The sequence below is a fragment of the Macaca mulatta genome, chromosome 11, assembly GCF_049350105.2.
Source record: "Macaca mulatta isolate MMU2019108-1 chromosome 11, T2T-MMU8v2.0, whole genome shotgun sequence".
Lineage (NCBI taxonomy): Eukaryota > Metazoa > Chordata > Mammalia > Primates > Cercopithecidae > Macaca > Macaca mulatta.
Genome location: NC_133416.1, coordinates 103,862,615 through 103,889,923, shown reverse-complemented (window position 1 = coordinate 103,889,923; position 27,309 = coordinate 103,862,615). Strand labels below are relative to the sequence as shown.

Below are 27,309 nucleotides of genomic sequence, written 5' to 3'. Positions count from 1 at the left end.
GGAACAAGATATTCATTCCTACATCACCAACAGCACCAATTAGTTTTTCACTACAAAGGGGAGAGGGACATTTACAATGCAGAGATCTGGCAGACATCAGCTTAATAAAACAATAGCACTTTGCCTCACCAATGATAAAACAAATAGCCAATGTGTGCAATCTAATGTGATACAATGGGATATAAACAGCATCACCTGCATGGTCATGAGGAAACTACTAGGAAAGATCAGATTGTGGAACATGTCTTCAAAAATATCAACGTTATGAAAGAAAAAAAAGAAGTTGGAGGAGTTATTCTAGATTAAGGAAGAATACAACAACCAAATGCAATAAGTGATTTTTGATTACTTCCTAGATCATTTTAAATAAAACCCATTTTCCCCAAAAAGGATATTTGGGAACAATTATGGCAATCTGAAAATTAGATGCATAATAGAGCATGTTCTCAGACATATGTGAGAGCTAAAAAATAAAGTTTATCTCATGGAGGTAGAGAGTCGAATGACAGTTACCAGAAGCTGGGAAGGGATTGGGGGTGTGGGGATAATGAGAGATTGCTTAATGAGTACAAACATATTGTTAAATAGAAGAAAAAAGTTCTAGTGTTCAATAGGACAATAGGGTGGCTATAGTTAACAATAATTTATCTCACATTTCAAAATAGCTAGAAGATTTCACATGTTCTCAACACAAATAACTGATAAATGTTTGAGATGATAAATATTCTAATTACCCTGGGTTGAGTTTTGTACATTGTATGCACATGCTAAATTCTGCATGTATCCCATAAATATGTACAATTACTATATGCCAATTAAAAATGTAAAACTATAAAACATTTAGAAGAAAATGTAAGAAAATCTTCATGATCTAGGGTTAGGTAAGGAGTTCTTAGACAAGACACCAAAATCATATTACATAAAAGTAAACAAATGATCAATTGGATGCTGAAAAATAATTGACTGTATAATCAATAATATTTTTTATCAGTGTTACCTTTCTTCAGAGTGATAATGGTATTATGGTTATTTGAGAGAATGCCCTCATCATTAGGTGATAAATACTAAAGTTTTCAGGGCTAAAATATATCATAATGTCTGCGACTTCTCAGCATATGGATATGTGCATGTATATGTATATATCTCTACACATACATAATATATTGATATCATAGGTATATACATCTATAGATGTATATACATAGATATACAAATATATGTATTTACATATATATGTATTTATATATGTGTATTTATATTTATATGTGCATGTAAAGAGAAAGACAATAAATGTGGCAAAATGTCGTGATCGGTGGATTTAGGTGAAGGTTATGTGGATGGTCACTACACTATTCTTTCAACTTACTGAAGGTTCAAAAATTGTTAAACAAAAAGTTGGAGGGAACAGTTTACCACAGTTAATTTGGTTTTATCCATATGGATATCCAATTATCCAATGAATATGAGGTATTCTATCACTTTAAAATAAACCTTGAATTACATTAGAGCAAGATCCCCTACACTCACCTGATTTTTTTCCTTCAGGAATGTCTTAGCTATTTATGTCTTCTACCTACATTTTGTAAAAAGATTGTAAAGATCTACCAAAAAAAAATCCTACTGGAATTTTTATTGAAACTGCATTGAGTCTATAGATCTATTTGAAGAAAACTGAAATCAGAATAATCTTTCTGATTATTTGGTCTTCTTATCAATAAACACAATCTACCTTCATTTATATTGTTCTTTAACATTTTTCAGTAAAGTCTTAAAATTTTTTGCATACTTGTAGCTCTTTGGTTAGACTGGATCCCTTGGTACCTTACAGTTTTTATTGATTTAAAAAGTTGTCTTTTTATTATATTTGCTAACTGCTTGTTGCTGTCCTATAGAAATTACATATTATATATTACATGTTATATATTATATATTATTATTTTTGTTCATACTGATAGTTTCTTTTGCATTTTCTAGGTAGACAATCACCATAATCTGGAAATAACAGTTTTGTTTCTTCTTTTCTAATCCTTATATCTTTATTTTTCTTATCTTCTTGCATTGGCTAGAATTCAGTATAAATATTTTTTCATCTTCCTGCACTAATCAGCAGTGTGTCTACATTGCCCACTCTTAAATTAACCAGGATTTGAATAAATCTATGTAGCTCTACATACAATATGATTTGAATGCTTTACACATCCCTTCCAGGAACTCATCCCTGACTTTCTTATTTGATATAGATATTTCTGTGTGCCTGTAATACTTTGAGCCCACCCCTATTACAAAATGTATCAATCTCAACTGATATAGTTGGCTTACTTATCTAGAAGCTCAAAAGTAGAGACTGTCTTATTTGTACCTAGCCTAATATGATGCCTGGATTTTAGTAGGTACTCAATAAATATTTGCTTGGTTGAATTAACAAAACTTAATTTACTATAACACAAACACACATAATTAATTAAACTTTTTAAGATCTTCTTAAAAACTGATTTAATATGCAAAGTGTAAAGCAATAAGGAAAGATTTAATCATGTTTTTATTGATATTAATTAGGAAAGTAGAAAAAAATGAAATTTATCTGAAAATGTCAGTCGACAAGAACACAGTTTTCAAATTAAATTGATTCTATACTGGAGTCTGACTTAAAATTGATTCAGAATAGTTACTTGCTTTAATGACTACTACCTTGCAATTTGTCCAGAAGCACAACAGCTATTCGATGCTGAGCTTGAATTAGTTCAAGATGCAAATCCATCATGAAACTATTTGAGGCAAGTGGTTTGTAAGTATCTCCATCTATATGGTGGGTACGCTTTGGTCCAACAGAGTTGAAATAAAAAGAAATATGGTTATCAAAACACACAAAAACAGCTGTATACTATTATCACTCAAGTTATCATCATCTTATTTTTAACCATTACATCCTGCTCGCTTCTTAGTCCTTTGCAGTTAGCTTAAACACTAATAAATATGCCCTTAGAATTCATCAGTGTCCTCTTCATTAACAAATTCAAAGACTCCTCACTCTCCTAGATCTCTTCTGGGAAGAGGGAAATATATTTCTGGCCTATGAGAGGTAAGCCACTACAAGTCATGCTTTAATTACGTACTTTCAAGGCCAGTCCTCTTCCCAGTTAAGTAAAACTTCAATCTAATTTAAGACTTTTCTATTCTTACCTTGGCATAGTAGTGGTCAATTACTGATGATCCATTTGGCAAAGAGGTTAACATGCAATTCAAATTTATTCCGCCGATTGCTTTGTCAAGAAGTTTATAAGCAAAAAGTAACTGTTCCACAGGATTTTTCTAAAATTATTTTATAAACAAAAAAGAAAAATAAAACTTAAGGGAAAATCAAATGCAACATTTCCAATTTTTGACAATAATTCAAAACCATATAACAGAAATTTAAATAGTCTAACATTAACAATCTTATGTTTCTAAGTAAATGTATTTATCTGTGACTAAATGTGGAGTGCTATCAATATGGGTGAAAATAATAAATAAATTTCACCATTTTTCCAGATACAAATTAAGCCTTTCACAAACATGTATTAATACATATAACTTCCACTTATGGTTTGCAAAATTCTGATTGTACCAAATACAGGTAAATTTTTAAAATAGAGTTCACATAGTTTGTCACTTTCACATATCTAATTTGAAAAGCATTTTTAAAAACAATTTCAGAATCTCAGACTAGAAATTTAGAGTCCATCAACCCAACAGTCTATATTAGTCTACATAATGATTTTCAAAAACTAAATGCTTTTTAATGTAATCATTCTCACAGAGAGGCAAATATAGAGAATAATATAAAAAGCAACCAGTTTTGCCCAAACTTTCAAATTTTCCATATTTTTCCAGATTTTTTAAGGAAATAAAGCATACAGATATATGCATGTAATTTAAATCCCCTATATAACTGTCCACAGTGCCACTCCTCTGAGAGGTAGCCACTGTCCTTGAATTTGGTTTTACTATTTTTGCATGTTTTTAAACTTTTACTACATGTATATGTATCCTTAACCATATGCAATATCACTTTGCATATTTTTAATTCTTTCTTATAAAATTCTGTAGGCTCCTTTTAAAACTCAACCATATGTTGTTGAAACTTATTTCTGCTGGTATATGTAACTCAATGGGTCAGTCAGGGATTGGTTATGAACGCAAAACTACTCTACATATTTCAAGCAAAAGAAGACTTAATACACAGAATTAGAGGTGTTCATCACCATTGCAAGGCATGGAAGAGCCAAGATCAAGAGAGGTGCCAGTGACAATTTTGCTTCATGTGATTCTCAAGAGTTTGCTTAGAAGCCTCTGTGAACCTAAGACTCTAGAAGGTAGCTGACAACAACCTCAAGCACCTATTACACTGAAGCAGGTGAATTCCAAGAGTTTGCTCAGCATGCCTGGTAAACTCATATCATCCATCTGACACTGTGGATTAAGAACCATCTCTTCTCTTCTGCATTACAGATTCATGCAAATGCCCCTCATTGGAAGACTAATTTAAAACTGTACAGAAATGAGACACTGGAAATATAGTTCCAGGTTTCCCCCCTATAATGCAAAGGTAATTATAGAAGGGAATTGCAATGATGCCAAGTTTACTTTAGTACAAGCCTACTCCAGTTCATTCATCCTCATAGCTACAATGAAATGGTATTACTTGGAGGAATATATCACAATTTATCCACTCTTCTGCCAATGGACATTTAGATTACTATTTCTAAGGCCAGGAGCAGTGGCTCACGCCTGTAACCCCAGCACTTGGGGAGGCCAAGGCAGGCGGATCACCTGAAGTCAGGAGTTCAAGACCAGCCTGGTCAACACTCTGAAACCATGTCTCTACCAAAAAATACAAAAATTAGTCGGACATGATGGTGAGGACCTGTAGTGCCAGCTACTTGGGAGACTGAGGCATGCGAATCACCTCAACCCGGGAGGTGGAGGCTGCAGTGAGCCCTGATCATGCCACTGCACTCCAGCCTGGGTGACAGAGTGAGACCCTGTTTTAAAAAACAACAACAAAAAAGATTACTATTACTAAATATGCTGCAATGTATCGTACTTGTCTGTGAATAAGCACAAAGTTGATAGTTTCTTTTTTTTTTTTTTTTTTTTTTTTGAGATGTAGTTACACTCTTGTTGCCCAGACTGGAGTGCAATGGCATGATCTCAGCTCACTGCAACCTCCACCTCCCAGGTTCAAGCAATTCTCCTCAGCCTCCCAAGTAGCTGGAATAACAGGCATGCGCCACCACGCCCATCTAATTTTGTATTTTTAGTAGACACGGGGCTTCTCCATGTAAGTCAGGCTTGTCTCGACCTCCTGACCTCAGGTGATCCACCCATGTTGGCCTCCAAAAGTGCTGGGATTACAGGCATGAGCCACCATGCCCAGCCCAAAGTTGATACTTTCTTTACCGTTCTTACACCTTTTCTCTGCTTTCTTTTTTTTACTTATCTGTCTAAGACTTCCAGGACATGCTGAACAGAAGAATGACAGATATCTTTATATGGTTACACCACTATTAAAGGGCTGCTTTTAATCTTTTACCATAGGTATAGCATTTACTCAAGGTCTTTGGATGACACCCTTTATTAGATACAGAGGTTCTTGTATATTCCTAACTACTAAGAGTTATTTTTTTAAGGATGGTTGTTTTTAAAGAAGATGGTTGTTGAATATTATCAAATGCTTTTTTTGCGTCTCTTTGTCTAAGTGAAGCAGTCACATGTTTTCCTTTCATCAGTTAATGCAATGTATTGCACTATATATTTCTAGTGTTAAATCATCCTGGCATTCCTAGAATATAAACAATTTTACACGATACATACACACACACACACACATGCAAACACACACACATTCAAGAATTGCAGGCTCAGGAAGGTTCTTAAGTAACCCAAGTAGTGTAAATTCAAATTAAAAACCTACTTGAGGGCAGGTCCCAAGATTATAAATCATTAGGAGGAGGAATTTTCTCCTATCCACTCCTCTTCTCACTACCCAAGTTGAGGTATCTCCTTATATACATAGGCAGAGGCAGGATTTTTTGGTTTTGGGGAGGGTTTTTTGTCTTGCCTTGTTTTGTTATGCAACAGGGTCTCACTCCAGCCTAGAATAGAGTGCAGTGGCACGATCTTGGCTCACTGCAGCCTTGATTTCCCAGACTCAGGTGATCCTCCCACCTCAGCCTCCCAAGTAGCTGGGACTACAGGCACATGCCATCACACCCAGCTAATTTTTATTTTTTATTTTTTGCAGAGTCATGGTTTCACCATATTGCCCCGGCTGGTCTCAATCTTCTGGGCTCAAGCGATCCACCCACCTTGGCCTCCCCAAAGGGCTAGGATAAAAGGAGTGAGCCACCACCCCCAGGCCAGAGATTTTTTCCTAGTCTACCTTTTCCTAGGATATAATAATCTTTTGTAGGTTCTAACTTTATGTACAAGTCTCCTTTCTAACTCCCATCTTTCATGTGCCCAAGCCTCATCGCTCGTCCCTGGATGGTTGTCAAAAATCTAAGCATCTTTGTATAATAACTATGCCCATCAACCTACTGCAGCATCCACTCATAAACTTACCATGCTAGTTTTCAGTTCCCTTTTCTATTTTGGCCCCTGGGATTTACCTTACTTTCTCATGAGCTCTGCAACATGCTTGAGGATATTTGTTCAAATCTGTCCAAAATCTCTAAGTGTTTTCTCCCAGGAGGATGTTCAAGTCATCTTGCCATTTTGCTAGAAACAGAAGTCTCTAAAGATATCCTTATATATATATATATATAAGGATATATATATATATATAGAGAGAGAGAGAGAGACAGAGTCTCACTTCGTTGCCCATGCTGGAGTGCAGTGGTGCGATCTCAGCTCACTGCAACCTCCGCCTCCCAGGTTCAAGCAATTCTTGCACCTCAGCCTCCCAAGTAGCTGGGACTACAGGTAGGCACCACAACGCCTGGCTAATTTTTTTATTTTTAGTAAAGACAGGGTTTTGCCATGTTGGCCAGGCTGGTGTCAAACTTCTGATATTAAGTGATCTGCCCACCTCGGCCTCCCAAAGTGCTGGGATTACAGGTGTGAACCTCCGTGCCCAGCCAGGATATCTTTTGAACATCAAAAAATTTTGAAGACTCCACACACTCACATTCTATCATCATCATCATCACCATCACTACCACCACCATCTTCATCTTTATGATCTTCATCATCCTCATCACAGTCAACATTTAACTAAAACATACTCCAGGTATAGGGCTAAATGTTTTACTAAAAATCTTTTAGTTGACATAGCCCAGTATAAGGTAGATACAAATTAGTTATAATTTTATAACTCATTTGTTGAAGAAAGAAATGCTCTGTGTTCAGCAAAACTTTAAAATAAGTTTTCTTTCATTTAATCACAATAGCGCCTCATACATTTTTAAATAGTAGCATGTATATATGCAAGTTATATAATTTATCCCACCTACAGATTCTGCTGGGTGAACATATGAATTGTGGATTCTCCTTACAATAAACTGTCATTTTTCCCCCCAACTCCATTCCCCTTTCAGTGAGTCAAAAAACCTAAGTTGAGATTCAGTGCTTTACATAAGACATAACAGAAAAACAGCAGCTATCATGTGCCAGGTACTAGTTTCCATATTACAAATATCTCATTTAAACTATATAACAACTCAGTGGAATAGGTACTATTATAATTTTCCAGATGAGGATACTTATACTCAAAAAGACAAAATAATTCATTCAGAATCACACAAATAGTCAATATCAGAGTCCGAACTCTACCACAGGTTTCCACACCAAATGCTACGCTCTTCGACCATGCCAAAGAAACTATGTCTACCATATGCGCAGTACAGCTGAGCAGATTGTGTATTGCATAACTTTAGGGGGTACAATTCACACTGTTGTCATCACAGACTTCTCTGTATTTATTTTGACGATTTCCCAGCAGATGGTAATAAATCATCTTTCAGAGAGGGTACATTTTTCTTATTTAAATAATAATATCAAAAGTTCATAAATGGTCTCTTGTTTCTTTGTTGTGGGAAAATTGCCACCTTAAAAGAAATCCATTTCTTATAGTGGTTTTAATTGCCAGAAAATTTCTCTCTCAAGGCAAAATCTAGCACTCTGTACCTATGAGTAGGATTTCTATATCTGCCCTACTCTGCCTTAGAGAATAAGTGCTAGCCCATAAGCCAGTGATTCTCAAACTCTAATGTCCTTAAAAATCCACCAGAGAGGCTGGGTGCGATGGCTCACACCTGTAATCCCAGCACGTTGGGAGGCTGAAGTGGGCAGATCATGAGGTCAGGAGATCGAGACCATCCTGGCTAACATGGTGAAACCCCATCTCCACTAAAAATACAAAAAATTAGCCAGGTGTGGTGGCACACACCTGTAATCCCAGCTACTCGGGAGGCTGAGGCAGGAGACTCGCTTGAACCCGGGAGGCAGCGGTTGCAGTGAGCTGAGATCGCACCACTGCACTCCAGCCTGGGCAACAGAGCAAGGCTCCGCCTCAAAAAAAAAAAAAAATCTACCAGAGGAACTTTTAAGAATCTCACACCTGAAGTTATGATTGCACATGTCTGGAGTGAGAAATAGGAAGCTGCATACTTAGCAGACACTGTGAGTGATCCCTGGGAAAAACATTGGCAGACAGCTATTATGCCACCTCATATCTCTTATGCAAGTCAGTCTCTGTTCTCAATTTAAGATTTCTCAAATCTAGCTCTCTTCAGAAGACACAAGACAGCATAAAGTACGCAGTTTGCATCCCCTGAAACTTAGCATTAGAAGAGGAACATGCATTTGGAAAGTAAATTCAGAATGACCCCACAGTCCTCCTGTACATTCATGATGGCATTTGATTGGTACCATTTCTTAGGACTTTATCTATTATACCAAGTATGGAAGAGAATAGATAAAATAACACTTTTAAAATTAGCACTTATTCTTATATTTCAGAGGGCTCCCAAATATAAATGTGAGGGGTGGTGGCATGTTATTAAAAGTCAAGAAAAGTCATTTACATCTCTGTATTATATAAATATCTTTTATACAAATATCTTGAAGACATTATTATTGAGGACAGGGGTTACTCCTAGGTAGGGGAAAGGCAAGGTGATCAAGAGAGGTTAGCAGAGAAGGTGAGTTTTATCTATACTAGTAATATTTTGTTTCTTAAGCTAGCATATGAGGAAATAGTAAATTATAATGGGGCTTCATTACAATATTCTTCATAAAAGGTAGAAAAATGTCCCTATAGTTCTCAATATATAAAACCATATAATCCTCAAATTTTAAATATTCAAAATTATTTCTACAATTAACCATTATGCATTTACAAATTTAATATTATTTGAAAATAAAAATTCATGTTTCACCTAAATTTTCTAAATATGTAGTAATACCTGTAATATTGGAAGAATTCTTGTGGTCCCTTTTGGAGCTCCAGGGAATTCATTAGTCCCTTCTCTTAAAGGTACGTCTGGAAAAGAAAGAAAAGAGGAAGGCAATGAAGGATGGCAGGGAAGGAAAAAGAGGAGATTAAAAAAAAAGGAAAAGTAAGAAGAGGAAGAGGACAAGGCAAGAGCGAGGAGGAAACGAAGGAAGGACCAAAGGAATAAAAAGGAGGAAAGAGAAAAATGGAAATATAGCAGTGAATCATAATCATAAAAAACTTTATGCTAAATTAATTACTTTTTAATTACCCATAATCTTAGAAATGATTCACACTAGAATGTGACTAAGCACCAAATTATTTACTCCATGTAATTAAATTTTTTTCTTCTATAAGGTAATTTTTAAAAAATCTTGTAACAAACCAAATCAAATATATATCAACAAATCAATATCATCTTTCTCTGTATTCTATAAGGTCCATTTAAAATCTTTCAGAGGCCAGGTGCGGCGGCTTACAACTGTAATCCCAGCACTTTGGGAGGCCGAGGCGAGTAGATCACCTGAGGTCAGGAGTTCGAGACCAGCCTGGCCAACATGATGAAACCCCACCTCTACTAAAAATACAAAAATTAGCCAGGCGTGGTGGCGCATGCCTGTAATCCCAGCTACTAGGGGGTGCTGAGGCAGGAGAACTGCTTGAACCCAGACGGCAGAGGTTGCAGTGAGCCAAGATCAAGCCACTGTCACTCCAGCCTGGGCGACAGAGCAAGACTTCATCTCAAAATATAAATAAATAAATAAATAAATAAGCTTTCAGAAAATAACAGCATAGAAACGTCATCAATTTGGACAAATATCAGAGAAGACTTGTACTTTATGTTTTATGTGGCAACAAGGTGCTAAGAATAACATTCTTAGAAGTTATAAGAATTTATATATCTAAATGGGGACAACCTCTCATTACATAAATATAGAAGTTTTCAAATGTATAAATGGATTATGCTCCAATATTGATTAGCTCTTCAGAAATGAAACATGTAGACAAAGAATCAATAACTTAAATTTTATTTAGCCCATTTATAATGATATAAAACAATAATCTCCCCCACAGTAACTAGTAAATAAAACAATAACATTAAGTAAGAAATAGACTTCTTTTTTTGTTTGTTTGTTTGTTTGTTTTGAGATGGAGTCTCACTCTGTTGCCCAGGCTAGAGTGCAGTGGTGTGATCTCGGCTCACTGTAACCTCCACCTCCCAGGTTCAGGTGATTCTCCTGCCTCAGCCTCCCGAGCAGCTGGGACTAAAGGCACATGCCACCATGCTTGGCTAATTTTTGTATTTTTAGTAGAAGCAGGGTTTCACCATGTTGGCCATGCTGGTCTTGAACTCCTGACCTCATGTGATCCACCTGGCTCAGCCTACCAAAGTGCTGGGATTATAGGCATAAGCCACTGTGCCCGGCCAGAAATAGACATTTTTAAAAAGTAATCAGTAATGGATAATGTAGAAAAATTCTCTTGGCTGAAGAAAAGCTGGAAACTATATATTTTTAAATCTACAAGCTAAGAAGATGGTGAAAATAAATAAATACATACATACATACATACATGCATGGCCAGGATCTTAGGAAGGAAGTGTGGAGAAAAAAAACAATTTTTCCCTGTTCTCATGCCACAACAATCAACACAGATTTCTGTGACCAAATGTGGAGTGGGGGGGTCCCCACATACCAAACATGCAACCAATTCTGCAGTGGACACCAGCTGGGTATTCTCCAACCCTGTTCACTTCCAACACTACCTTGCAGATAGAGTCAGATCACACAGATTGAGGACTCAGTCCCATGAGACTGCTGCTTCCCCCCACCCTGCTCCCTGCTTCCAAAGCTGACCATAAGCCCCAGCTGGTTTTACCTGTGCTTCTGACCAACTGGCTACAAACTAAGGTTCCCATGGTCCCCTTCCTGGGTCTGATTAATTTGCAAGAGTGGCTCACAGAACTCAGGGAAACAGTTATGTTTATCATTTTATCATAAAGGTTATTACAAAGGATACAGATAAAGAGATACATAGCACAAGGCATAAAGGAAGGGGTATGGCACTTCCTTGCCCTCTCAGGACCACCACCCCCCAGGAACCTCCAAGTGCTCAGCTATCCAGAAGTTCTCTATACCATGTCCTCATGGACCTTTTATGGAGACTTCATTAGATACGCATAAATTGACGGATGTACAGCTGTGCAGAAATGTGATTGGACAAAAAGGGTATGATCTAATACCCTTTAGAAGCCCATTGCTATGATTTGAATATTTGTCTCCTCCAAACTCATGTTGAAATTTAATCCTCAATGTGGTAGTATTGAGAGATGGATCCCATAAGAGATGACTGGGTCACGAGGGCTCTCCTCACATGAATAGGCTAACTCATTCATAGACTAATGGATTAACAGGTTAATGGATTGATGAGTTATCATGGGAGTGGGACTGGTGACTTTATTTTTTTTTTCTGGAAATATATTAAGTTTATTTTTTTAAAAATACCTTACACTCACTCATATTTTACTTACTGGTCCTGTTTTATGTCATTTCAGAGTTTTGTACCTTTTTTTAATTTATTATACTTTAAGTTCTGGGATACATGTGCAGGACGCACAGGTTACATAGGTATACACGTGCCACGGTGGTTTGCTGCACCCATCAACCCATTATCTATATTAGGTATTTCTCCTAATGCTATCCTTCCCCTAACCCCCCACCCCGACTGGACTGGTGACTTTATAAGAAGAGGAAGAGGTCGGGTGCAGTGGCTCATACCTGTAATCTCAGCACTTTGGGAGGCCGAGGCGGGTGGATCACCTGAGGTCAGGAATTCAAGACCAGCCTGGCCAACATGGTGAAACTCTGTCTCTACTAAAAATACAAAAAAAATTAGCTGGCGTGGTGGCTCATGCCTGTAATCCCAGCTACTCGGGAGGCTGAGGCGAGAGAATCACTTGAACCCAGGAGGCGGAGGCTGCAGTGAGCCAAGATCGTGCCACCGCACTCCAGCCTGGGTGAAAGAGTGAGACTCTGTCTCAAAGGAAAAAAAAAAAAAAAGAAAAGGAAGAGATTCCTGAGGTAGCTTCCTCAGCCCCCTATCATTGATGCCCTGCACCACCTCAGAAACTGCAGAAAGTCTCCATGAGTAAGAAAGCCCTCACCAGATGCAGCCCCTAGACTTTGCATTTCTCAGCCTCCACAACTGTAAGAAATAAGGTCCTTTTCTTTATAAATTACTCAGTTTCGGGTATTCTGTTATAAGCAACAGAAAATGGACTAAGATACCCAGCAAGGCCTGTCTGTTCAGATTCCTCTTGGCCTTGCTGTACCACATTCCTTCCTCCTGGGTATGGGGCAGGACCCCTTCTGAAATGAGTCTTACGTCCTACAGTCAGATAAGGTAGGTCAGAGAATTTCTTTATGATCAACTCCAAGACAGAGAGGCAGGAGAAGATTATATTTTCACCTGCTCCTTTTTCTCTCCATAGAAAGTTTCTATGGCCATCCTTATGGCCATCCTTGGAGAGAAAAAGGAGCAGGTGAAAGGAGGAAAGTAGAAAGTCAGAGAGAGAGAGAAAGAGAGAAAGAGAGAGATTGTTTTCTGAGGTCTGCTTCTGAGGCCTAACGTGCTCTAACATTGTAACAAAAGACTCTCTTTCACTTTTAATGCTCCAAAGCTGATCTGAAACTACTTCAGGAACCAAGGACAAAAAGCCACTCTTGAACAAAAGGTATGCTTGTTGTTTTAGTCACTTAGGAATGAGAACTATGGGAGTCATGAGCCAGGAACTGTGGACAAAAATAATTATTTATATATATATAGCATACAAAATACATGTGTTCATTGATGGTTTATGTTATTGGGAAGGTTTCCAGTCCACAGCAGGCTATCGGAGTTAAGTTTTGGAGGAGCCAAAACATGGATTTAGGATGGGTGCCCCTAACCCTCATGTTGTTCAAGGGTCAACTGCATAGATATATATATATATATCATAGTATCACAGAGTCACATCTGAATCTTGGAAAGGGAGGACAGAAAGTATAGAACACATCAGAGCTACTTTTCCCACTGGGGCTTATGTCAATTCTGGAGAGAGAAGCTGAGAAACTGAGTGATACCTCTGATAGCCTTGAGAGAAAAGCAACAGGGATTGGTATCCAGGGCCCACCAAAGATGAGAAGCAAAAGAAGTTAGGGTGAACTGGAAATAGATCTTCAAGGAGAAAGCATTTCATCTTCAAAATATCTTAATCCCTCAAACTGGAATAATGGGATCCTAGAGTATTAGTGCCTTCATGCATCTAGTTTTAAAAGCAAGCATAAATCTTCCCTAGAAAAACATCATCCAAAGCCTCAATTATTTCTACAAAATATTTAGAAATAATAATGTCCATTACATACTCAAAAATAATCAGACTAGCCAAACAGGTGATGAAGTAAGTTCTTCATTGAAGACTGCAGTGTAATAAATGCAAAAGGAATGACAGAAGTTAGGAGTCCCTCCTGGCTTCTTACCCCCATCTCCTAACAGCCCTCTACCAATGGTAGATAAAATCTGTAGAAATACAATTTCATTGTATTTGTTCTATATGGGCTCCTAGAGGTCCCTCATGGGAATAGGCCCTGAACTCACAACAGCAGCCTTCTCATTAACTTACGGTGCATTACCTGGGGCTTCCTTTCCTCCCCTGTCTCACTTCTCCACTGTGCTTCCCTGGATAAAGTCCCAAATAAACCACTTCACTCAAATCATTATCTCAGAACCTGCTTCTGGGGAACCAACCTAGACCTGAACTCACAGATAAATCTTTATAGCACAGAAACTGGGATAACTAGGCATGGTGTGCCTCCTGATTCAATGCAAGGGAGTAAATAGCACTACCTATGAAGTACTGTTGCTGAAAAATAAGACAATTGGCAAGAATTCTTCTTAACAAAGTATCACCAGAATCTAAGTAAGCATCCAGATCTAACTACCAGGTGAGAAGCAAGTTAACCAACATCACATGGAGGGAAATAGCCAAATCCAGAATGTGGAAAATCCCACAGGATAATGACTCAGTTTCTTCAAAAGATAAATGTCTCGAAAGGGGAGTAGGAAGGAGAGAAACCATTAGAGATTACAGAGATTTAAGAGACATGTCAAGAAAATACAATGTGTAGGCCTTGTTTGGATTCTGATTGGAACAAACCAACTTTAAAAGATATTTTTGAATACAATCAGGGACATGGGAATTATTCCCCATTTTGTAAGATATAATAACAGCACTGTGGTTTTATGTTAAAAAAAAAATCCTTATCTGTTAGATAAATAGTTGGATATACATACATACACACGGTGGGGTGGTATTTGCTGGAAAAATTACATATCTGTTTTAAAATACTCATAGAGGGGGAAATGGTGCAGGGAGAGATGAAATAAGATTGAAAAAGATGTTGATAATTATTGGTGCTGGATGATGCATAATGGTGATTTATTTTTTCTCTCTATATTTAAAGTTCTGCATAACAAAAGTTTTTAAAAGGAAAAAAAGCATTTTCAGCCACGACATTTCAGAAATACGACCTGAGGCCAATGAATGTGTTCGATGGCAAGAGACTTTTAACTGATGGTTGTCAAACTTCGATCTATATCAAATTCACCTGGGAAACAAATAAAGACTGAGAAGGTCCAGGCTACCTGAAGTAGGACGGAGCTTGGGCCTTACGTTTTTAACAACCTTTCAGGTGATATTGATAACAATCAAAATTTGAGAACCATGGCTCTAAAACTCCATCTGAAAAGCCACACTCAACAGCGGAAGACAGGCAGAGCCAGATTAGTGAATCTCCGAGTAAACAATAACTTTATTACGGAGTCCTCCAGATGTCATACATGCTCTATAAGTGGGGTGAAACAGCAAAGTAAATACCCTCTATGGAGCCCTCCACAGAAACTGGGATAACTAGGCATGGTGTGCCTCCTGATTCAATGCAAGGGAGTAAATAGCACTACCTATGAAGTACTGTTGCTGAAAAATAAGACAATTGGCAAGAATTCTTCTTAACAAAGTATCACCAGAATCTAAGTAAGCATCCAGATCTAACTACCAGGTGAGAAGCAAGTTAACCAACATCACATGGAGGGAAATAGCCAAATCCAGAATGTGGAAAATCCCACAGGATAATCCCACATTAATCCCCACTCCATTAAATACAGTACAGGGCTGCAACCAGAGGCAGAACAAAGAACAAGGAGGTCAGAGCAGAAGGCCATCCTTTGAGAGAAGACATCTCCTGAATGGAGAAGAGAATGAAGGAGAAGAAAAAGGCGTTGAGACAGGAAGAATGGAGGCTGGGGGACTAGGAAATGAAAGCAAAAAGAGAAAGATGATAAGGATAAGAAGAGAGAAAGTGGAGAAGAAACAATAAATGAAGAAAGAATTTTAAGAGGAAGGAATTAGAAGAAAGAAAATAAAAAAGGAGATAGAAAGTAGAATGACACTGATCCATTCAACAAGTACTTACTTGATCTCCTACACTGTGTCAGATGATGTGGTGAGTGCCAAGAATGAGACAGTGTCCAAAACAGAATCTTCCTTCAAGCATTCACTCTTATGGGAAATGGAAGGGGAGGAAAACAAAGGAAGATAAAAGAGAAGAGAGGTGGCCAGGTGCGGTGGCTCACATCTGCAATCCCAAACCTTTGGGAGGCCAGGGCAGGTGGATCACTTGAGGTCAGAAGTTTGAAAGCAGTGTGGCCAACATAGTGAAACCCTGTCTCTACTAAAAATACAAAAATTAGCCAGGCATGATGGCGGGCACCTGTAATCCCAGCTACTCGGGAGGCTGAGGTGGGAGAATCGCTTGAACCTGGGAGGTGGAGCTTGCAGTGAGCTGAGATTGTGCCACTGCACTCCAGCCTGGGTGACAGAGCAAAACTCCATCTCAAAAAAAAAAAAAAAAAAAAGAGAGAGAAAGGAAAAAAAGAAAGAAAGAGAGGGGAGTAAAGGGGAGTAGGTAGCAATTAGGAACAGAGAAAAGGAGAGAAAAGGAATATGAGAAGACAAAAAGGGTTTGTGTTTTTTTTTCTGAGACGGAGTTTCACTCTTGTTGCCCAGGCTGGAGTGCAATGGCACGATCTCGGCTCACCGCAACCTCCGCCTCCCAGGTTCAAGCAATTCTCCTGCCTCAGCCTCCCTAGTAGCTGGGATTATAAGCATGTGCCACCACGCCCAGCTAATTTTGTATTTTTAGTAGAGAAGGGGTTTCTCCATGTTGGTCAGGCTGGTCTTGAACTCCCGACCTCAGGTAATCCGCCTGCCTCAGCCTACCAAAGTGCTGGGATTACAGGCGTGAGCCACCGCGCCCGGCAACAAAAAGGGTTTTGTCCCTCATTGAACCAGAGAGCATGAAACCTTCCTAACATCCACTGGATGAAACTATATTATTATCTATCTCTAATTATAAATCCTCAATGAAGCATAACATTAAAGTGCCTAGTTTCCATTAGTAGAAGTTATCCTGTATTTGGTATCATACCTATATATATGGTATTTACATATGTATACAATTTTTCAGCCAACATTTTACCTAGAGATTGTTTAAATTTTCTTCCTGGGCTTCCTAAAGATTCCAATATTTCACTTAACCGTAATGTGACTTCTGCCACTACCACAATGTCAATGTCTTCCATTTTATAGCAGTGAATTACTTCATTTATCTGCCACAGAAGATAAATCCACTAAAAAGAGAAAATACTCAGCAAAATCAATTAAGAGTATATAAAACTGTACAAATAGTCACATTTTTCAAAACTTATACTTCCTTGAAAAAAAACAATGTTCTAATCATATGGAAATATTACACAGGTACCCCTCTTTATTAATGTCTTAATTATAAATAAAACTCAGTAATCCTTTTAAAATGATATTTAGTAATCAATCTGTTTATATAAATTCATAAAGTAGATTCATTTAAGTTTGGAGTCTGCACATCTATAGCCATCATGGGAAATTTATGATCTGTTATTTGTACATTTCAGTGAATAGTATCTGTATCCTCAAAAGTTCTCACTGTCCATTCAAAGCAGCTATTATGATTACTATCAACATCCTCCTTATGAGTGAGGGGGAAGTAGGTGTTTCAGGCTCCACATCAGGTGCCTTAGATTGTCTTTCATGGCCGGGCATGGTGGCTCACGCCTGTAATCCCAGCACTTTGAGAGGCTGAGGCGGGTGGATCACTTGAGGTCAGGAATTCGAGATGAGCCTGGTCTATATGGTGAAACCCGTCTCTATTAAAAATACAAAAAGTAGCCAGCGTGGTGGCGCACACCTGTAATCCCAGCTACTCTGAAGGCTGAGGCAGGAGAATCGCTTGAACCCGAGAGGTGGAGATTGCAGTGGGCGAGGATCGTGCCTCTGCACTCCAGCCTGGGTGAAACAGCGAGTCTCTGTCTCGAAACAAAAAAAGAGAGAGAGAGAAAGAAATTGTCTTTCATGCCTGTATCCCCAAAGCTTAGCACATAAAACCAACTATCACATTTTGGGACCTGAGATGATAAAATGGTATTTATGTACCCACATTATTACTTAACAGAGTACATGACAAAAATCACACCTATGCATACTAATGTAGCTAATCTTATGCAGCTTCCAAATTACCAAAGCTATGATATTTGTAATTACTAAAATCTTTTCTCCTAAGTTTCCAGGTAATAATATTCAAATGCACACCCTTCTCCCTCCTATAAAGTAGCTCTTTTAAATAGTCTAAATATATTATTGCAGGACGGAGAAAACCTGACACTCTTCCTTCTCTGTATTCTCTATTATTAATCTTCTTTTTGAATTTAACCAAGGTTATATGACCTCAGATACACTATATTTATTTTTTATTTTTATTTATTTATTTTTTTGAGACGGAGTTTCACTCTGTTGCCCAGGCTGGAATGCAATGGGGTGATCTCAGCTCACTGCAACCTCCGCCTCCTGGGTTCAAGCAGTCCTCCTGCCTCAGCCTCCCGAGTAGCTGGGAATGCAGGCACACACCAACATGTCTGGCTAATTTTTGTATTTTTAGTAGAAACAGGGTTTCACCATGTTGACCAGGCTGGTCTCGAACTCCTGACCTCAAGTGATCCACCTGCCTCGGTCTCCCAAAGTTCTGGGATTACAGGTATGAGCCCCTGCGCCTGGCCCATACTATATTTATTCTTCACTTAATATCTTGAGGCCAGGCACAGGGGCTCGCACTTGTAATCCCAGCACTTTGGGAGACCAAAGCAGGTAGATCACGAGGTCAGGAGTTCAAGACCGCCTGGCCAAGATAGTGAAACCCCATCTCTACTAAAAATACAAAAATTAGCCGGCCATAGTGGTGGATGCCCGTAATCTCAGCTACTCCAGAGGCTGAGGCAGAAGAATTGCTTGAACCTGGGAGGCAGAGGTTGCAATTAGCCAAAATTGTGCCACTGCACTCCAGCCTGCGTGACAGCGCAAGTCTCCATCTAAAAAAAAAAAAAAGAAAATGAAAAAAAGCCTGAAAAGACCAAGCGTGGTGGCTCATATCTATAATAATCCAAACACTTTAGGAGGCTGAGATGAGCAGATTGCTTGAACCTGGGACTTTGTGACCAGCCTGGGCAACATGGTAAAACCCCATATCCACAAAAAAATAAAACAAAATTGCTGGGCATGGTGGTGTATGCCTGTAGCCCCAGCCACTAGGGAGGCTGAGCTGGGGAGGATCACTTGAGCCCAGAAGGCAGAGGTCACAGTGAGCCGAGATCACGCCACTGTACTACTCCAGCCTCCAGGACAGAGCGAGACTCTGCCAAAAAAAAAAAAAAAAAAAAAAAAAAGGCCTGAAACACCTCTTCACACCTCACAACAAACAAAATTAGAACAGGAGTGCAGGGAACACACATTAAAATAAAGGGTCACTCAGCACTAGAAAGAATATCTTCTTTATATATGTATATATGCAAATGAAAGTCATTAACCAGGTGAAAAATAGGAAAAAATTAGATTTGAAATGTGTATGGCAACTTGAATTAGCAATAGCAAAAAACATGTGAAAGGAAATGCAAAAGGAATACTTTGTTTGTACTGATTTTCTGGGTGAATTTTACATAGTCATTTCTGGATATATTGAGCCGCTGAATTCCTAATTTGCATTTCTGCCATAGGAACATTATCGTGTCCACAACAATTTCTTTATCAGGTTGAACATCCTAAAAACAAAAGTGAGAAGGTAAATGAGTAGGAATAATAAAATATATGTATATAACATTTACTGTGTGCCGAGCAACACTCTAAGAGCTTTACAAATACTAACACATTGAATCTTCATAATGACCCTATGAGAGGAGTCCTAGTGTGATCCTCCCCATTTTACAGAGGAGCAAACTGAAACACAAGGAGATTAAGTGATTTTCCCCAACAAGAAATGACTTAAAGAGTGGCAGATGGGAGGGATTCAAACCTAAGTAGTCTAGCTCCAGAGTCTTCACTCTTTTATTTTTTGAAACAGGGCCTCACTCTGTCGCTCAGGCTGGAGTGCAGTGGCACGATCTTGGCTCGCAACCTCAGCTCACTGTAACCTCCGCATCCCAGCAGGTTCAAGTGATTCTCGTGCCTCAGCTTCCCAAGTAGCTAGGAATACAGGTGCGCACCACCACACCCAGCTCATTTTTGTATTTTTACTAGATACAGCATTTCACCATGTTGGCCAGGCTGGTCTCAAACTCCTGGCCTTAAGTGATCTACCCACCTTGCCCACCCAAAGTGCTGGGATTACAGTGTAAGCCACCGTGTCCCACCTAGATCCCTCACTCTTAATGAATGCTCTATGCTCTTCTGCCTCTCTAAAAGGAAAAGTCCCAAACACTTTTAGGCAAGTTTGCCAACCAATTACTCCCATCCGACTGTGAAATTTACATATACTTTTCTCTTTTTAAAATTATTGCATTAAAATAATAAGGAATTGTATGGGCGCGGTGACTCAGACCTGTAATCCCAGCACTTTGGGAGGCCAAGGCAGGTGGATCACATGAGGTCAGGAGTTCAAGACTCCTGACCAGTTCAAGACTGGCAAGCCGGGCAAACATGGCGAACCCCTATCTCTACTAAAAATATAAAAAGTAGTTGGGCATGTTGTCGTGTGCCTGTAGTCCCAGCTACTTGGGAGGCTGAGGCACGAGAATCACTTGAACCCAGGAGGCAGAGGTTGTGGTGAGCCAAAATTGTACCGTTGTACTCCAGCTTGGGCGACAGAGCAAGACTCTGTCTCAAAAATAATAATAATAATAAGGAATTGGAGCAGGGGTAGATGAACTAGTAACTAGAGAAGCAACGGGGAATTGGGAAAGTGTAGAGACAAGAAGGAAAGGGAAAAGCTGAACAGAACCTCACACTGAGTGTCAATTGATGAGCCAGAATGAGTATGTCTTCTCTCATCCAAGCTACTTGCCTTTTTGCAAAAGAAAATTGTTACTCATTATAGTTAAACTAGAAAAATAATGAGTTTATGATTAAAACATACCAAACCTGGAGCTCTCTGAGGCTGCTCTAAGACCTAATTTGCATATGTAGCACCTTCCTACAATGTTTGGGAATACGACAGATATCAATAAATGTTTATTGAATTGAATTAAATTGAATTGAATTGAATTGAACTAAGACATATATCATTTTAACAAAACAGATAAATGAAGGCCAGGCACAGTGGCTCACACACCTGTAATCCCAGCATGTTGGGAGGCTGAGGTGGGCAGATCACCTGAGGTCAGGATTTTGAGACCAGCCGTCCAACATGGTGAAACCCCATCTCTACTAAAAATACAAAAACTAGCTGGGCAAGGTGGCGCACACCTGTAATCCCAGCTACTCGGAAGGCTGAGGCAGGAGAATCGCTTGAAACTGGGAGGCAGAGGTTGGAGTGAGCTGAGATCGCACCACTGCACTCCAGCACGGGTGACAGAGTAAGACTTTGTCTCAAAAAAAAAAAAGGAAAAGAAAAACGGATAAAGGAAAGTTCCCTACCTTTTTAAGCCTTGATCTCTATTTTATGGTTAGCTCTCCCACTGTAATAATGTATTTACTGCCAAACGCCTTTCTTTCAAAAATTAAATACCTGTCATAGGTTATAACTTATCCTGACAAACCCAGAAGAAATGAAAAATATTAGAAAGCAGAACTTCTCAAGTCCCTTACTGTGCTTCACTTACCTGGGCAAAAGTTAATACATTACTCTATAATTGTGGCTTACATACTTTTCAAAAATGACAATATAACCAAATTTTCAAATGAAATTTCATCAGAATACCAGTGTTATATACAAAAGTAACAAAAACAGATTAGGGAGCTACTACTCAAAGCTAGGCTTCTCCATTATCCTCAGCAAACTAACACAGGAACAGAAAACCAAATACCACATGTTCTCACTTACAAGTAGGAGGTGCAGCAAACCACCATGGCACACGTTTACCTATGTAACAAACCTGCATGTCCTGCACATGTACCCCAACTTAAAATAAAAATTAAAAACAAATAAATTAATTTTAAAAACACACAAAGTTAGGCTTCTGAGGATCCCTGAAATTTGTTTAATAACCACTGCTATATTATAGTAGTTTTACCTGAACATTTGTACCCTCAGATAGGTCATTTTTTAAATACTGGCCATTGTGTGGAAAGTGACTTCCAATAATAACAAGGCTTTGTACTCATGGACTGAAAGCAGTATTTCATTAAACATATTAACTCTTCTTAAAAACCACTGCCTCCTTTCCTTCACTATTAGAAACACAGCCTGAGAATTTCCCAAAAAGGAACAGACACTCAAAATGACAACAATAATAAAACGAAACTTAAAACTACAACTCAGAATCTAACTTAATCCTATATTCTAAAGATTAAACAAAATAAAATTTTAGCAAGGCGTAATTGCTGTGATATTTTAATTCTGGCCTTAAGTTAGGCACAAAAACCTACTTCCACACTAATAAAAATTATTTAAAATAGCTGTTTCACCTGGGGAGCAGTGCAGACACAGAAATACAAGGTTGCTGCCAAATGGAAAATATCCTCTGAATATCCACAATTCTTCAAACAAGTATCTAAATTCATAAAGTAGAGGAAAATGAAACAAAAAATCACTTCCAAAATTTCAAATAGAAAAGGCACAGAAACACAAATTGCTACAAAAATGACACAAATGATAGGCGGGCAAATATCATGTCAATAAGACAAATTAAATACTTCTATATGAAAACTAATCTTGACTGGGAGCAGTGGCTTATGCCTGTAATCCCAGTACTTTGGGAGGCTGAGGCAGACGGATCACTTGAGGTCAGGAGTTTGAGACCAGCCTGGCCGACACAGTGAAACCCTGTCTCTACTAAAAATACAAAAATTAGCTGGGCATGGTGGCAAGCCACTGTAATCCCAGCTACTCAGGACACTGAGGCAGGAGAACCCAGGAGGCAGAAGTTACAGTGAGCCAAGATCGTGCCACTGCACTTCAGCCTGGGCAACAGAGTGAGACTCTGTCTCAAAAAAAAAAAAAAAAAAAAAAAAAACAGAAAAGAAAACTAATCTTAGTGGCTCTAATCCAATAAAAATAGACCATTATTATTATAAATCCAACATTTGTATGCTATGTCCAAAAAGAAACTGAAGAGGCTTATAATATTAAAATGCATACAAAATAAGGTAGTTGAAAGAAAAATAATAAAAACATTGATTCAGAAATCAGTAGAAGGCATATATATCATTACTTGGTACAAATTACTTACTGCAACTGATAAGCCATACAATACTTTAAGAACATGACAAAACATTAAAAAGCTGGAATTAAATAGTTCTCTTTGGTGTAAAAAGTAGACACTGCAGATTTTCAATTACACACAAAATAACTTTTAGGATTTGAAAAGTCCTAGAATGGCAAACACTGCAGGCTGGAAAGAGACAGGAGATTACCAAACCTTCCCTTCCTAACATGAACTGATGACTTTGTCCTCTGATTCACTGCCTTACGGGCCTCCCTCTTATCCAACTAAGCCAGAAGGTAAATAGAACCTCATTCCCCTACTCAAAACTGTCACTCAGAATATAATCTAGCATCCTTACAAAACCCAGGAACCACATCGTCTAGCACCCAGCTACTTCTCTAGCCTTGTCACCTACCACACTCGGTCACACATGCCCCCATGCCATTCCTGCAATCACCAAACACACTCTTGTCTCAGGGCCTTTGTATCTCTTGCTCCCTCCGCCTTCAATATTCTTTCTCTCACCACATCTATAAAAGAGCATATTTCGTCAAACTAAATTTTTGAACGGACAAATAAATACTCACCATGAACAGCAATTTTTTTTAAATAAATTTGAACCGACTGTCCTTCTTTATAGTTTTCCAAAGGAAAGATCAAACCTTTGTTTCTCTTTACATTAATTAGTGGTTCCATTGCAATTAGAAGAGTTAAATCCTTCTCTGCTTTCTTTGACTCTGGATCATCCTGCCTCTTGGAGAAGTATATCCCACACGTTAATTAGTAATTGGATGTCATTTTAACAAAACAAAACCAGGAGGATGATTTTGCATATATTACCTGGAGAAAATAAATAATATGTGCAGCAGAAGATTCAAATAAACTCCACTCCTCATAGGTAAAAGCTAATTTTATAAATTTCACAGCAGCATCCACAGAAATAACATTTTTTCTTTCTATCATAAGTTCCAGAAGAGATGTTTTTGGAAAATCAAGCATTCCATCTGCACCAATATTTGACACTAGGAAAGGAAGAAGAGAGTTTTGAATATCATTCATGCAAATAAATATTCATTAAATATTCACTATACACACTTCCAGGCACCAGGAAAACACAATCCCTGCTTTCATAGGATTTATGTTCTAGTGGGGGAAACAAGAAATCTTAGTGGCCAAATACAGGGTAGTGCTTTGGGGACAAATAGGAAGGGCATCCAACAGATCTAGAGAAGGAGGGCAGTTAGGGAAGGATACTCACGGGAAAAAGAATGGAATCTCAAACACAGAATGAGCAAGAGTTCCTAGATACAGACTGGAAACTTGGGAAAGAGATCTAAAACGGGGACAGAGCTTTTAGAGTCATCATTACATATCCGCAGTAAATAGTAGATTCAGCCATGGATTATGTTGCCTTGCACAGAATAACAAGAAACAGCAACATTTAAGAGAAGAGCAGAGGGAATAAAGGCTGCAAAGGCGAGTGTTTAGAGAGAAAGGAGTATTCAACAGTAACACATACATACAGAAAGTAAAGAAGAAAAGGACTACCAGGCTTATTGGCATGCACCTATAGTCTCTGTTACGCAGAAGGCTGAAGCAGGAGGACAACTTCAGCTCAGGAGTTCGAGTCCTGCCTGAGAAATACAGCAAGATCCTGCCTCTTAAAAAAAAGAAAAAAGAAAAGAAAAGTAACTGAAAGTGACCCCTGGATTGAGCAATGTCCATGACATTCTTAGTAGAATGCTAGGGTCTACCTAATGTATAAGAAGAAAGAAAATACTTAGGAACAATGAAAACAGATGATTCCTTCAATAAATCTGGCTGTGCCAAGAAGAAGACGTATAGGGAGGAAGTTGACAGAAAACACGGAAGCCCAGGCACAGTGGCTTATGTCTGTAATCCCAGCACTTTGGGAGGCCAAGGCAGGTGGATCCCTTAAGCCAGGAGTTTGAGACCAGCCTGGGCAACACGGAGTAACCCCGACTCTAAAAAAAGTACAAAAATTAGCCAGGTATGGTGGCACATGCCTGTATTCACAGCTACTCAGGAGGCTGAGGTGGGAGGATCGCTAGAGCCCAGGAGGTCCAGACTACAGTAAGCCATGATCGCACCATTGCACTCCACTCTGGGTGACAGAGTGAGACCCTGTCTCAAAAAAAAAAAAAAAACAACGACATGGTATAATGGGACCACTTGGACACTTACAGGGATTAGGCTTAATGACACAAAGAGAAACATCCTCTCCATCTAAACCAGAGATGGTGGAAAAGGATCGATACGCATGAGGGTAAATTTGGGGGTTTGAGTGAAGAAAGTCAAGGAAATTCTTATCTAAAAACTTGTATTTTTCTTGGGAAGAAAAGAGCCCAAACCATGGCACCAGAGGTTCCCTGCATTCAGATGGGCATTTGCACACACATGTGCACCCGCATGCGCACACACACACACTAAACTCACCTAAAGGCATAGGAGCTAACTCAAGGCTTTTCTCCCTCCTCTCAGGTGGACACTGAAGCCAAGTCAGCTAACTGTTCCAAGAAGGAAAGCTCATGGGAAAAAAAATTAAAAGCAAAAACACCTTGAAAGAAAAACCACAAATGAAGCATCCTTTACCACAAGAAGCAGGAAAATGGAACAGCACAAACAAGAACTTAAGTGAAAATGTTATCTCAGAAAAATAAAAGACGATATTAGAAACATGAGGCAAAAACAACTGCTGTGAAAAAGAACCAAGTGGATTCAAGGTATAAAGTATATCATCGTTGACGGTTGGGCGCGATGGCTCACGCCTGTAATCCCAGCACTTTGGGAGGCCAAGGCAGCCAGATGACCTGAGGTCAGGAGTTTGAGACCAGCCTGGCCAACATGGTGGAACCCCATCTCTACTAAAAACACAAAAAATTGGCCTGGCGTGGTGGCGCATACCTGTAGTCCCAACTACTCGGTAGGCTGAGGCAGGAGAATCACTTGAACCCAGGAGGTGGAGCCTGCAATGAGCTGAGATGCTGTGCCACTGCACTCCAGCCCAGGCAACAGAGCAAGACTCTGTCTCAAACAAACAACAAAAATAACAAAAAAGTATATCATTGTTGAAACAAATAATTAAATAGGTAAACAGAAGAGTAGAACAGAGAGAATCAAAGATCAAATTCCTGACCTGAAAAATCAGATAGAGAAAGCTTCCCAGAAGGCAACAGAATAAAGACATAAAAAGAATAAAATAAATAAGACATAGAGGATGAACCTCTATCCTGTTAACATCTGTCTAATGGCATTTTCAATGCCTTGAAGGATTTTTTTAAATAATGAATATAAGGAAAGAAATTTAAAAGTAACATGAAAAAATGAAAGAAAGATATAAGACCTCAAAGTATCTGCTGCATTACTAAACCCACCCCTAGATCCAGTAGAATAAAATGTAAGAATGTCATAAGAAAGCGAAAATTGTAAAAGATACATCTATAAAACAAGAAGATTTAAACTGACATTAGACTTCTCAACAGAAACACTACATATACAAGACAATTAAGAAATAGCATCAAAATCTTAAAGAAACTTGTAAATAAACTATTATATCCATCCAAACTACTTCAAAAATCTTAGAGTTTGTATTTGAGCAAAAAGAAATGAATTTAGACAGAAGCAATGAAAAATGGGAAGTAATGATGAGGAGGAAAAAAATCTTAATAAAGGTATTTTCTGTCTTAAAAGCAATGACCAGGACTTGTATTCAGAACATAAAAAGAGCTCTCATAACTCAAGAGAAATAACTAACAATGCAATGAGAAAGTAAACAAAAGACACTAGAGAAAGAGTATACAGATGGCAAATAAACACATGAAAAACTGTTTAACATCTTTAGCCATTAGGGAAATGCAAATTAAAATCACAGTGGGATATTACTACATACCTATCAGAATGGCTAAAATAAAAAACTAATGATACACCAAATTCTGTCAAGGATTTTCTGAAACTGGATCATTCACACATTGCTGGTGGAAATATAGCAGAGTCACCCTGGAGAATAGTATCAGAGTTTCTCACAAAACTAAATACTAATTTATCATGCATCTGAA

At 38.5% G+C, this 27,309-nt stretch overlaps 1 protein-coding gene across 2 annotated transcripts in view; it reads right to left on the bottom strand.

The window, feature by feature from the left end:
* CFAP54 (cilia and flagella associated protein 54) overlaps positions 1-27,309 on the bottom strand; it is a 391,130-nt gene that overhangs the window by 313,454 nt on the left and 50,367 nt on the right. For both annotated transcript variants that reach the window (XM_015152488.3, XM_077954781.1), the window contains exons 10-17: positions 24,074-24,255; positions 23,821-23,986; positions 22,494-22,579; positions 19,559-19,693; positions 17,050-17,200; positions 9,447-9,523; positions 3,181-3,309; positions 2,689-2,815 (exon numbers count right to left, since the gene is read on the bottom strand). In XM_015152488.3, the coding sequence (XP_015007974.2) occupies positions 2,689-2,815; positions 3,181-3,309; positions 9,447-9,523; positions 17,050-17,200; positions 19,559-19,693; positions 22,494-22,579; positions 23,821-23,986; positions 24,074-24,255 (1,053 nt within the window). The remainder of the gene's footprint in view (positions 1-2,688; positions 2,816-3,180; positions 3,310-9,446; positions 9,524-17,049; positions 17,201-19,558; positions 19,694-22,493; positions 22,580-23,820; positions 23,987-24,073; positions 24,256-27,309) is intronic.